A 14,551-nucleotide genomic window follows, 5' to 3' on the forward strand; every position below is an offset into this window, starting at 1 on the left:
TGACAAATACATGAACTCATATGCAACCGCGCTTACCACGGGCAGAAGGTTCCAAACAGAATACGAAGGGGGAGCACCAACGTTCGAAGCTTTGCCCCTCAGCATCGAGTCAACCCGACTCTCAGCACGTCCTCTTCAGATATTCGCTTGTTGGTAATTCGAGAAGGGTCATTAACACCAGTGTACAGGTAAGCAGGTTAGACTCTATCCTTCAAAGGCTGAATATTCTTGAAAACAAACTCAACAACAACAACTTCAGCGGTCAAGCCACTGTTCTTCAATGCACATATCTCGGTAAGCAACACCCTGGACTCAACAAACTCTGAATCTGTTGGGACCTCTGTCCAGCTAGGCGTTCGGACATCGGGTTGTCTCCCCGATCGAGTGGGAAGCGATTTGTTATGATTCTCCATAGTAAACCATTCGAAGCGCCATCCCTTAATGCTATCTTTCAAAGGAATGTCAAGATATTCAGTCTTCCTGCCTCGGCGAAGTTCCAAACTAGCGCCTCAAACAAGCTGATGCTGCCCTCTAGCCATCCTGGGCCGGCAAAGCCCAAAGTGTGGAAGAATTCCAAGGAAAGCTTTACAAAGGTGGACAAACACAGCAACTTTAAGCACAGAATTTGGATTCAGATGCGTAAGATTCAGAGAGTAAAAATCAAGAAGACCACGAAAAAGGGAGAAACTGGCAAGGCCAGTCCCCGGATGAGAAAAGACACAAAAATAACCACCTCGTAGGTATCCTCTGTCGGGACAGTAACTCTTTGCTAGATCCGCCAGGAACATACTTCCTTAGCGCGACAGGACACCGATTTCAACAAGATGCAAAAGGTCATCTTTAGAAACGACAAAAACGTGGTTACCAGCAAAAGGGAGTTGGCTATTAGGATCAATCGGAGGGATGACCGGCGTAGCTGCACTCTAATTTCTCTTCCCGGGGCCATCACGATTTTTCAAACATCGTGGTTCAAGAACAAAACACGAAAAGACGTGGGAACTCAGAAAGCTAGAAAGCGGCGGAGGAAAAACAGGAACTAGGGTTCAGGGGCCAAGAGGACGTCGACAAAAGTACAGGTTGGCACACTGAGTCGGGCATAGAAGGACAAGCTGGTGGCTCGGGAGAGTTTTGGTCGCAGCAGAGTAACGAGACTTGGTCAGTACCTCTAGAAAGCTAAGGCTCGACAGGAAGGTTACTTGGGATCAGACCGTTAGACAAAAGAACAGAATACACATAAGTGAAGTGGCATGAAACAAGCTTCATTCATCCTTCCATAAGTCGGGATCATTACAAAAGGAAGACTGACTCATTATGAGTCGTCCAATTGCCCCTCTATCCAACACTACATTACATTACATATTAAACTACATTACACTACTAACTAACTACATTATACTACTACTAAACTACTACCACTACTACAACTATACTATACTAATACTTAAGCCGGTAGCACTCTGCCACAAGCGTCATCCCCGCCGCCGCCCCTGCTGCTGCCTTTGTCGCAGTCACCGTCGCCGCTGCCCTCGCCGCCGTCGCTGCCTTCACCGCCACTGCTGCTGCCATCGCAGCGATCGCTACTGCCGCCATCGCCCTCGTCGTGCTGCCCTCCTTGGAGTCCGAGGTGTCCTCTGCCTCCTCCGAGTCATCTGACCTGCCAAGCCCCACACACTCGACAAACTGGATGTACACCCGCTCCGCGGCGGATAGCCCCATGGAGTCGTCTGAATCATCAGACGACACCACCGGGGACGCCGGAGCAGGGGAGCGATCATACTCGGAGGAGACTTCCTCCGAGTACTCCGAGTCCCCAAAGTCCTCTAAGGGAGGACTTGGGGGGCGCTTGCGCTTCCCATCGGCTGGGTGGTGCCCTTTCTTGCCTTTTTCCCTCCAGCCATGGCTCACTCGGAAGGAGGAGAAGCAAGGAAGAAAAAGAAGAAGGCGAATGAACGAGAACAAGTGGGGAGTGCAGCCAAGGCGAGCAGGCTATTTAATGGGGTCGGGAGATGACCGTTCACTTCCAACTCGCTCACCGAACAGTAACAAAAATTCAACAGTGATTCAAACCTCCTAGAAATGAGTAAGGCGCCTGGCGCCGCTTCGCATAACATGGCACCTGATGGAATCAAAGTCAATCGCTCAAACGGAGTATTACACCTCTCTGTCGTATCAAGTTACTATTTCAGGACTACACGATGGACATCTTTTACTGGGCAGACACCCGTTGGGCACACCCATTGGGTGTACCGCCCGGATTCTCTAAGATTTTCTGGAGCGGTGAGACCTGCAACATATACGCAATGAATATACCACGACAAAGGAGAAGGTCGGCTGAAATGGGAGGAAGTCCAGATGCGGTCACCAAGCACAAGTCTAATCTACACAGGCATTGAAGTTCATGGCCGAGTGGCGTCCAGCCAGGACCTCTCTATTCTGACTGGCCGGACTCCAACTCGTCGCCGATTGAATTGACTCCAGACCAAACAAGATAGTGACAGATGTCGTCACCAGGCTATTCCGAAAGATCATTTTGGAAAAAAGCATAAGATGAAGACCTTTGAATTTATTATTTCAAAATCAACTCAAAGCTCGGGGGCTACACCCAATAGACTCGCAAAAGTTTGAAACCGAGTGCTGAATTCTAAAGCATAAGATGAAGACTTTTGGGTTGATTATTTCAAAATCAACTCAAAGCTTGGGGGCTACACCCATTGGGTGCACCTTCGGTGCACTCAACGGACTCACGAAACTTTGAAACCGAGTGCTGAATTCTAAATCATAAGATGAAGACCTTTGGGTTGATTATTTCAAAATCAACTCAAAGCTCGGGGGCTACACCCAATGGAATTGTAGATATCTCAAGCCATACGATGAGCTCATAAGCAAGTACCGGGTACCTTTGAATCGATTATTTCAAAATCAATTCAAAGATTGGGGGCTTGTGGGGGATAGATATCCCCCCGGGTCCACTCAGGGGCGAAAACTTCGCCCGGGGCCACATGGCAGTCGCCCCTCTATGGCATCCCACCGTGGGCTAGGCAAATGGAAACAATGGTAGCAGGCCGACCCAGGAGCGCGAAGGGCCCACACCTAAGCTAGTCACGGTTTGGACGTGATCATGTTAAGGTCGTTCGCTTTTTCCGCGCCCGACTCCTCAAACGCCGGAGATAGCTCGTAGCAGAGGCACTGGGTTTTCCTCGGGACAGTGAAAGTCGTTTGCTATTAATTAGGAGATAAGCAGGAAAAGTATGATCAACATGTATGCGGGAAGCACCCCATGGTCGTGTATATAAGGCCAAGGGGGATCCCCTCCATTTTCATCATCATTAGCATCCCACAGCTTGGTAGACACCACCTGTAACACCACTCACATACGAAGCCATCCCAGGAAGTAGGGTATTACACTCTTCAAAGCGGCCCGAACCTGCTGAAATCCGCTTGTCTCTCTCTCGTGCCCGAACGCGAACCATTGAGTTACGATCCTCGACACCGTCCTACCCAAAAGCACCACGAGGGTACCCCTGGGTGTGTGGTTGGACACAAAATACCGACAGGGTCACCTCAATGTGGACACGTTTGGCGGAGTCGGTGGGGTCAACTGGGACCTCGTTCGCATCCTCAGCGGACTTGAAGGTGCTAGAGCCGACTTTGGGAGCGTCCATAGTGCCCCGGGACACATTCTTCTAGAGCTCAACCATCTCCTTGGTTACTACTAGAGATACGACAACCACACATTTAGCCCGCTCGCAAGTGTAGGTGGCCTTGAATGTGGCACTTGTTGTGATGATGCCATGAGGGTCGGGCATTTTTAGCTTGAGATAAGTGTAGTTAGGGACAACTATGAACTTGGCATGGCATGGCCTCCTAAGGATGGCGTTGTAGGACCCTAGGAAGTCCACCACCTCGAACTGTAACTGCTTGATGTTGAAGTTGGAGGTGTCGCCAAAGGTGACAGACAACATGATCTGCCCGTGAGGGTAGACCAACTCCTAGGTTTTCGACCCGACGGCCATGCGCTCCACATGAAATTTCTTCACCTTAATGCCCCTTTACTGTGACGCCACGTGCCGCCACTGGTTCCCTTAGGAACCCCCATCACCGAGTTTTGAGGCCCAAACTCAGCAAAACCCGCCATCTGTAGCACTGGGTGGTTTGAGCTCCAAACCACCAAAACCGCTGTGAGTATTGCATTGAGTGTGTGTCCTCCATGACCAGACGCGTGTCCCGCCAGTCCTCGACCATGCCTGAACATGGTCCACTCCACCACGTCCTTGCGTGAGTGCGTATCCAAGTTTTAACCACCATAGCTAGTCACACGGCTGCTCGGTCCGTCAATTAAGACCCAACACTCATCGTCCTTCACCGCTCTCGGTCCATCATCACGAGCCCACGTGACCTTCACCTCAGCCGTCGACCACCGTTCCTGTGCTCCTCACCTGCACACCACAAGCCGACCGACATGGTTGCACATACATAATCTCACACTCTAGTCAGTCCACTGCCTACCCCAGAGTGCTACCTGTTGACAATCACTCATCATCAACCCGAACCACAAGGGACAAGGCAACCTTGTGTGCGCACTCAGATAGTTGAAAGACCTGAAAATGGACAAGAACCTCAATCTAGCCTATGCTCCCAACATTATGGCACTACTTAAGTAGAAGACTAGGTTTGGAGAAAGATGTGAGGTGGTTCATACTTTGTTTAGACCATTGAAGAATGGGATTGCTTTCCTCCATAGGCCATTGACTTCATTCCCATATCAAGAGCAGGGTGTGGATGATGATGAGGAAGAATAAGATGTGTCTGAGGATGCAACAACTCAGTAAATGCCCCCTCTTCCACCACCTTAGCATGAGTAGTACTAGCAACCACACCTAGGTACTTGATCCATATTTCCAAAATACGCAGTAGGGGATTCAGGACTACATGGTACCTTAGTTCCAAAACTTGAGGACTCACATGAATGAGTAATACAATGATTTTGACTTTAGACTTCAAGGTCTTTATGAGAGGATTGATGGTATGTCCACAACTGTTGAGGGAATGACAAAGAATATATATGAAATGGTTCATGATCCTCTGATGGCCAGGATGAATAATATACAACAAAGCTTTCAAGACAACATGAGTGCTCTGTCCATCTAGTTTGAGCGTTTGTCTACTTAGGATAATATTCATGAGTTTGATCAAAAGCATCAACAACTCCAAAATAATTTCGGTAAATTCACTTCAACCTTTGATAGTTTCAACAACCATTTCTACTCCATGTTTCCTCGTCCTCCACCTGATGGTCAATAGAAGCTGAACATGATGGCCCTCCTTTTGGGCAATAAATGCCAAAGGGGGAGAGATTGGCGACATGGGAGAGATTGATGACAAGTGGAGTTGGAGTGTTGGTGCTAGGGGGAGCTCATGAAGGACATGGACTTGTGCACAAATGCATTCATGAACTATGTTTATGTTATGTGTGAACATTTGTGATGAATTTGAGCATCTTATGATCCTTGATTTATTGTTATCCTAAACATGTTTGGTTAATCGAAGGCTTAAAATTGCATGTACCTATTCTTATGAATCATGCTATATATATTATGCCTCAATAACCATGTTGTAGGGAAATATCACCAAAACTCCAATCTTATATCTGTGTGCAAACATCAAATGAATATATCATGCACAGTTTTGAAATGGCTTATCTTCCTCTCAAGTGGAACTTCAAAGCAAAAGATAAGTCCCTCGAAACTCACACTCAAATCTTACTTATACCTAGTGTATGAGGATGATTTTAGAAACCGAATCGACCACTGGATGTGTAGAATAATGTTGTCATCAATTAGCAAAAAGGGGAGATTGTGAAGCATCTAGGCCTTAAGTAGTGTTTTGGTAATTAATGATAATTATTTGTGGACTAACAAATTCTTAGAGAAAATAAGAATACAAATTGGACCACTAGAAGTTGAACCTCGTTATAAGTCTTGGAGACTTTGGCATTGATCGTGGAATGACTCAAGGCAAATGGTATTGGATAGGGTTTTACGTTTGTCGGTCAAAAGATGATTAGAGAAGTAAATTAACCGGATTAGTAGGCCAGATATCCGTACTATTAAGAGGGGTCAATGATGGTTACTTGATTAGAAACTTATTGCCTCATAGAGCATAGAAATGTTGCGTGTGCATGAACACTAACAACACTTCTGATTCACGAAAGAAAATCTTTTAAAAAACATATTTGAAAAGGGCTAAGTGTGTTGCGTGGACTATCCGGGCCAAGAGGTTGGACCGTCTGCAAGCTAATAGAGAGGGTTACAGACTTAATATTTTTTTCAGAGTGGTTCGAAGTACTATGGAACGTCCGGGAGAAATGGCCAGACCGTTTGACAGTATTGACTAGAAAGGATCTCTTTTCTGTATAATCCCTGAGTTATTGTGCATACCGTCCAACCATAGCACTAAAATGGTATTTAGTCCATCAAACCAAACGTGTCCCTAGTTAGGTGGAAGCAAACACCCACTAAGACCATTCTCAACGGAAGTTTCATAAGAGATTTTATGACATTAATTAGTATGCCATACAGAATTTTTATGACATGACACTATATTTTATTTTATCTCATTCTATTTCATCTATTCTATTGGTTATTTGAATGTAGCATTTATGTCATGTGTTAATATACGAAATTATGTTATGAAAGTCTTTATTAAAAGAGCACAGTTCATTCTCTATTTCATCTTATTTTTATTGACGTGGTAACTTGGAAATAGTGTGATTACTGCTGAGAATAGCCTAACAGTACTATGGACGCGTCATTTATAACGGTAAAAAGTTAATAATCCACTACGTTGCACGGCGGTAGAGGAACATGTGGATATCACACGCACGCGCCTACGCTTATTAGCCCTCATTCGAAGTCGACGGCACCCGTCTTCTCTCCGCACTCGAAACCCCATCCTTGACTAGCTCCGATCTGGTACGAGATGGCCGGCAAGATGAAGGAGTTAGACGGCGCCAGCCCTGCGTGAGTCCTTTCCCCTCCCGTAGTATGACCATTGAGCTGTTTTCCGAACCATGGGAACGGTTTTCGCTGATTCGTTTTGCTATGCTTTTGGGCATCGTGCAGCAAGATCTTCATTGGCGGGCTCTCCAAGGATACAAGCATGAGTACGTGCGGATCCCCTCCAGATTTGTTTTTAGCGGATTTCAATTTTTTCCGCCGTCTTCTCCTTGTATTAGCTAGGGTTTCCTCGTATTCCTTCAGATCTGGTAGTTTGTTTCTTGTAATGGCGTTCATCATCTTTTGTGCGCACCAATTTACTCGATCCAGTGTTGATTAATTAGTTCTAGTTAATTTCGTGTCTCAGTGTATGCTTAGCATGTGACACATTTACTAAGGAAGCATGTCTAACTTGATTTAGGAGTGAGCACTGAGTTATGCCTTTTTATGTTTTGTTGATTCGGGAGAGGAGTTAGCCCTTGATTTCTTGTTTGCTGATGATTTTGTAACGTGGTAATTGTTTATTTTGCTAATTTTCTTACAGTCTCACGTTGTCGAGTTCGAATAATAGGTGGAGTTGATCCTTTCATTAAATTTGTGAGGTACATTTATACATTATATTGCTATATGCCCATGTTCTTGGGAAATGGCCTGATGCCTGACAATCTATGCATAGTCACAACGTTCCTGGGTCGGGGTCGAGGGTTGAGGTTCAACAAATGAAAAAAATACAGTACGAGGGGGTTATACCTCTTCGGGACGTGAATCTTGAATTGGGTACATGAATCTGAGTATGACGGGTCGATGATCTTGGATCAGTTCAACATATTAAGGGTCGTGATCCTTATGGGTTTGGGAAAATAAGAGGGAAAATCTACCGTCCATCCAGAGTCCCAAAAAAGCAAATGACTCTTAATCTCCTTTCCTAATATAAATAGAGGGAGAAAAGTTATCTCTTCATCTCCTGTCCCATGAGCCCCGTACTCCTGTCTCCCCAACTTCCTGTCCCTGGCTCGTGCTTGATGCTACCGTGGCGATGACGATGACTGCGCACATCAATGAACCAATTCTTGTTCCTTTTTTAAGACTATACATTAGGAAACAAATCACATATGGTTTTTTGCGGAGGGAAATCTCCTGTCACACTAATTTTCCACGTTACCTGTACAGCCTCATTATAAAACAAATAAAAATTAGAGAGCCTCATGCTCTGTTCATTGGTGCAAAATCCAGAAGAAAAAAAAATCAAAATATTCAAGCTTTATCACATGAGAGTGTCCAGAGTATCCATTCTTGATTTTGCGACAGCAGCACAGTCACGTGCCTGCGCTCATGCTGAGTTGCCGCTGGCAGACCGGAGACTGGAGTACTAGACCCGGGACTCGGGAGGCGATGTCAACGGGATCCCCTGTCCCCATTCATAGCAATTAGGTGCGGCAGCCATCCAGCGGTCCAGCCACTGGCGAGCATGTGACCAGTCACCAGCATCAGCATGGATGGTGCCATAGAGCGTGGAGTGCCCTTGACTCGGTGCTGCTCCTGTCCTGAGTCTGTCCATCGACGGAGATGCCACTGCTGGACCAGCGGTGATGCTGTCCAGTGGCGACAACCTCGAGCTCCATCCGTAAGCCTTTTCTCATCTGCATCTCGACGCCTTCTAACCATGCAGCAAATAGGGCCACGTCCCATCTAGGATTGAGCTCGTCACTTCTTGAACCCCTGCTGCAATGGGGCACACCAGTCCATAAGTGGGGCCTCGACCCATCTCGTCTCTGTACCTTGATTTGGGTCGGGGCGTACCTGGTACGCGGTTCGCAGCTTCGACCCCGAACCCTGTGACTATGATTTTATGGCAACTTGTCATCTTCTAAATTATGGCTAAACACAATCGCTTTACATGAATGGTATCTACAAGAGAAGTTTTCAAAGCAAAATACTGTAACATTCAGTGACAAAATGCACACTTAGAAATGTTTTTTCCTGCTTATTATGATGGATTTTTTAGGATATACCTTTGTTTATGTTGTGAGCTGGTTAATTGGGCCTGTGGCATAGTTGTTTAATATACTAGCTAACTAATTTGGAGCTGTACTGATTTTGTGACATTTATTTTCTGTAACTTGATATAAAATGTCATAATAGTTTTCTTGGGAGATATTTAGGTTGCCTTTACCTACAAGGTTTATTCTGGTACCTTGAACAAACAACTGTTTTACTTCGTGACTTTTCAGGTACATTCAAAGAACATTTTGGGAAGTATGGGGATATAATTGATGCTGTCATAATGAAGGACCGCTACACACAAAAGCCCAGAGGCTTTGGCTTTATTACTTTTGCTGATCCCACTGTTGTTGACAGAGTGATTGAGGATGAACATGTTATCAATGGAAAACCGGTAAACTTTTTGGTTTTGTCTTTGGTTTATATCTTTGTCTCACTCTGTATTAGCTCAATGTACATCATGTTTCACGAAAACATATAGTAAACAATAAGAAGCGCTTGTTTGTGTAGTTTGAAATGTCATTTACTCTAAAATGCAGGTTGAAATTAAGAGAACGATCCCTAAGGGAGCTGCTCCTTTGAAAGATTTCAAGACGAAGAAGATTTTTGTTGGTGGATTACCCTCAGCTCTAAAAGAAGGTATATTTGTGTTTCCTTGGCTGCATAGTGGCAAATGCGCTTTTTTGTCCTGCATAGTAAATTGAATTTGTTGGTATAATTTGAATTGACAGATGAATTCAAGGAATTCTTTTCCAAGTTTGGGAAGGTTGTGGAGCATGAAATCATCCGTGACCATGCAACCAACCGGTCACGTGGATTTGGTTTTATAGTCTTTGATGCAGAAAAAGCAGTAGATGATTTATTACATAAGAAGGGCAATATGATTGATCTAAATGGTTCTCAGGTGATGCATTTTGTAGCTTTTTCTGAGCTTTGTGAATTTTATTTCCTGTGGTCAAGACTGCACACAATAACAAATTGTGGTAGCACATCTGATTGGGTCTTTTTGTTTCAGTTGCTTTAATTTTGCTCTTATATGGCATGTTATTCTCACTCCAATCATGGGAGTACAAATCTGAAAGAAATATAGGTTTGACTTTTTTGCTTTGTTGTAGGTGGAGATCAAGAAGGCAGAACCAAAGAAACCCTCTAACCAACCACCTCGTTCACTTGATAGTGAGCCTAGGGGCCGTCCATATGCAGACAGTTATGATGGATTTGGCAGCTCTTACAATTATGGTGGTAGTTTTGGTCCCTATAGATCACCTCGAAGTTTTGGCGCTAGGCCTAGCAGCTACAGTAGTGCTTATGGTCCTGGTGATTATGGTAGTGGCTATGCTACTTATGGTGGAGCATTAGTAGGATACCGTGAACCTTCCCTTTATTCTAGTCGCTATGGTAGCACTTATGGAGGCAGCCTTGGTGGTGGGTATGGTGGTGTTAGTTATGATGGTGGATTAGCTGGTGCATATGAGCGTGATGCTGGGGGCTATGGTGGTTCTAGCTATGGTCGTAGTTATGACTCTTCCTGGGCTAATACTGGTGATGGGTTTGGCACCGGTGGACTCTATGGTGCTAGGACAGGCTATGGTGGCAGTGGCGGCAGTGGTGCTGCTGGTCGTTACCATCCATATGGAAGATAGAAAATCTCCAGTGCTGCTGTTTGCTAGAGAAGCTTGCAGAAGATGAATTCTAGATGTGTGCTCAAGAGATCATCTGCATCTAAAAGATGCACTGAAGTTCAATATGCTCAGTTTTCTGTATTAGGAAGTACTGTTAGATCAACTTGTAGAAATTTAAACCTTTGTTTTGGTATTTGGAATTGGAATTTAAGCATATTTGATAAGCGTATGCACTTTTATAGATAGAAAATCTAGTGACCCGTCAAAACTAGCTGCTAGTACAAGCATGAGTTATTCTTTGTTAGTATAGTTTGCTTTGTCTTTACGAATATTATGGAGTGGTCAAAGTTAACCTAAGGGCCGAACGCAGTTTCTTTACATGTAGTTACAGAAGTGTTATCTTGTTTCTTTATCTTGTTCCGCGTAGGTTTTGTTTGGAGTTCGATGGATTAAGTTGTACTTAGAACTAGATTGGTCTTTTTATAGTGGTTCGCATGCTTTCACCGTTTAACATGCCGATGTTGTTTTCCCCATTCATTATGTAATCGGTGATCTTGATATCATCACGCTGGTAATTACATCTTAATTACATTTGGGTAGCATCATCGTTCTACATCAGTTCAGGCAGCTCTGAGGGCTCATTTGGCCATCTTCCGCTAAGAGGCACTGTGCGATACTGTAACGTATAGGGCTTTTTCTCTGCACTGGGTAAAATGGATTGGGGAAGCAGAGCTGTTCTGTAGAAAGACATTCATTCGGATCGAAGGATCTAATTCTGTTGCATTGTCAGAATTCATGTGTTATGACTGGAAAGGGCTACAATAGAAGGACTAAGGATGGCCAGGGGCAATCCGCCTAATAGGGACAATCTGTTAGGATATTGTGTTAGGATATTGTGCAGCCCGGTTTGTTTGGATAAAGTCCTAGTCATTAGATATTATTAGTTGTTAGATCTCATATCTAGGGGGATTCTGTAGGGGCCGGCGTCTTTAAAACCAAGGCCTTTGTAATTAATAGTCAAGCAAGAAGTAATAAAGAGTATTTACTTTTAGCTTTCCTTAATCACTTCACCACGGCACCCCCTGGAACAGCACGCGGCATGCCCTTGCCCACCAACATCATCCCTACAACTTGAGAAGCTCAAGCCATACCAATCTGGTATCAGAGACGGTGAATGCCTCAAATGGCGCCCCAGCCGACACTGTTGATCCTCCACCCGCTGCGCCTGAAACCAATGATGTGGGGGAATTGAAGATGATGATGTTTGATTTCCACCGGCAGATGGTGCAGCATATGTCCTCGCTGTCCTCCCGCATGACAGCCTTGGAGAGTGCGGCATCATCAACAACATCTCATCAACAACATCGTCCTCCAATAACCCGCCAGGATTTCCCTTTGGGCTGCCAGGATATGGCGGCATCCCAGCCATGACCAACCCACCATCATCCGCCCCCATCACCGCCACGCCTAACTCCATACCAATCCACAACATCCAATTCCCACCATCCACGTCACCCATCCCCATCTTTTCCAATCCACCAGCACCCATCTCAACCACCGTGCAGCCCCGCGCCGCATCAGTTGCAGGGGACACCGGGGGATACACCCTACCACCACCAGTACCTCGCTTCCACAAACTTGACTTCCCACTGTTCGACGACACGGACGATCTGCCGGGATGGCTCAATCTCTGTGAGCAATATTTCCAAGGACAATGCACCCTAGAATCCGACAGAGTTTGGCTCGCCTCTTATCATATGACGAGAGCGGCTTGACAGTGGTTCATTATGATTAACCGCGACGAACCTGCGTTTTCTTGGGAGCGTTTCACGTTCTTGTGCCATCAAAGGTTTGGACCCCCCATTCGAACAAATCCCTAGGCGAACTAGCGTGCCTTCCCTTCAAGTCATCGGTGGATGAATACCAGTAGCGATTCTAGGCACTTCTAGGCCATGTTGCACCACTCGCTCCAACACAGTAAGCGCAACTCTTCACAGCAGGGCTTCCAGAGCACATCCGCATTAATGTCGAGATGTTCAACCCATAAGACCTGAACATAGCTCTCGCAATGGCTCGAGCCTATGAGTGACGTTCCCAAGTCCTAGAAGGTCATGCCCAGTCGACCACTTCAAAACCTCCACGTCAGACGACTCGTCCTGCACCAACAGCTCAAGTCACCAGCCATGCTGCAGCGGGCACATAGCCAGTATAGCCAACTTGCCCTTTCAAGCATCTGACACCAACCGAGATGGCCGAGCGACATAAGCAGGGGCTCTGTACAACTGTGATGAGCAGTACGTCCTTGGCCATCGCTGTCAGCGGCTGTTTTATTTGGAAGTCTCAGACCATACGAACGACACGATCACTATTGAAGAGGACACAACAGCAGCAGAGCCCGTCATCTCTGAAAGTTGCCTAGAGGGGGGGTGAATAGGCAAGCGCAAATATTTTCAACAAAAACTAGAAACAACCTAGGTAAAACCGGCTCATCTGGTGTCAAAATTGGTTCAACCGGTTTGAACGAGCTCAACTAAAGAATGAGATATAAAACTTAATTGATCTTAAAATTCACCCAGTTAACTTTGGAAATGAGATGTTCTAGATAATCCACATGGTTCAAAGTAGTAGATCTGAGAAGGGCACTTCTCAAAATCCACACACCAAAAGAATATAAACAAATCTTCCACGGAATGGTGAGAGAACGAAGAACACGACAAACACAATGAACAAGAACACAAGAGATACAAGATTTATTCCGAGGTTCGGTCACACCACAAAAGGTGCCCTACTTCCTTGTTGAGGCACCCACAAAGAGTCGGGTCTCTTTCAACCCTAATCCTCCCTTTGCCGACCACAAAAGTCAAGCCCACACACTAATCTTTGCTCAAACGAGCGGGTAATACAAACTTTCTTGTGGTCTTCCACAAGATTTGGAGACTCACAAGAGACATCTAGTCGTCTAGGAGCTAGAAGCTCCAAGAGTAATGAATCCATAAAGAACTCGATGTAGTACCAAAGCTCGAATAAAGAAGAGCAAGAGGGATTTAGAGATGAAGCACAAAACCGCAGTTCTCAAACTCACTCAAAGATTTCTCTTCAAAGATTTGAAATGGGAGAGACAAGATATGTGTTAGAGAGAGTGGGAGGTGTTTCTCAGGTTAGAAATGGAGTTCAAATCGTGCTCACTTATGGGGAGAGAGGTACGGATGAGTATATATAGGTGGGGCTTCAAAACTAGATGTTTTTCACTTTTCTGCTCAAAAACCGGTTGAACCGCCCTTGGCAGGTCTGGCAGACTGTCTGCTAGTTTGACTGTCAGACTGACTGGCAGACTAACGCGCAGTCTGGTCAAGTTGATCTAGACCGGTTGAACCGCCCTGGGGGCGATTGAACTGCCCCTGACAACTCTTTAGACTATTGGTCAGAGGTCAGAGGGGTCAGAGACTAGTTGAACTGCCCCTAAGGACTAGTTCAACTGGTCTTGACCAGAGAGTTCAGGAGAGAAAATACCAGTTCAACTGCCCGGAGGCAAGTTCAACTGGTGTATGGTCAAAGAGGTTCACAATTGAAGTTGAAGTTCAGTTGGAGTCGAGAAAGCTCAACGGCAGCTGAAGAAGCTCATCTCAGCTGAAGTTCAACTACAACTAAAAAAGCTCAACTACAGCTGAAAAAGCTCAACTCAGCTGAAGTTCAACACAGCTGAAAAAGCTCAACTGCAGCTGAAGAAGTTCAACTCAGTTGAAGTTCAACTCAGCTGAAAAGCTCATCTGCTTTTCAATAGGAACACTCTCAGTTTTTCAATCCTAGCAACAGTCAGACACAGAGTGACCAAGGGATTTTGGTTTTTCGAAATAGCTTTTTAATATAGAGGTTTGAGCTTAGGCAAACACCAACCTTCTATTTGGACCCCCCTTGATAGTACGACGATTTCTA

At 45.4% G+C, this 14,551-nt stretch overlaps 1 protein-coding gene across 1 annotated transcript; it reads left to right on the plus strand.

Annotated features, from left to right (window-relative positions):
• Positions 1-6,901: 6,901 nt before the first annotated feature.
• LOC103639292 (heterogeneous nuclear ribonucleoprotein 1-like) lies at positions 6,902-10,868 on the plus strand. Its single transcript, NM_001329432.1, has 6 exons — positions 6,902-7,019; positions 7,122-7,162; positions 9,227-9,390; positions 9,536-9,635; positions 9,728-9,900; positions 10,112-10,868. The coding sequence occupies exons 1-6, from the start codon at positions 6,979-6,981 to the stop codon at positions 10,637-10,639; spliced, it is 1,047 nt and encodes a 348-aa protein (NP_001316361.1). The 5' UTR covers positions 6,902-6,978; the 3' UTR covers positions 10,640-10,868.
• The last annotated feature ends 3,683 nt before the right edge of the window (positions 10,869-14,551 follow it).

Source organism: Zea mays, chromosome 1, assembly GCF_902167145.1.
Source record: "Zea mays cultivar B73 chromosome 1, Zm-B73-REFERENCE-NAM-5.0, whole genome shotgun sequence".
In the NCBI taxonomy this organism is placed as follows: domain Eukaryota; kingdom Viridiplantae; phylum Streptophyta; class Magnoliopsida; order Poales; family Poaceae; genus Zea; species Zea mays.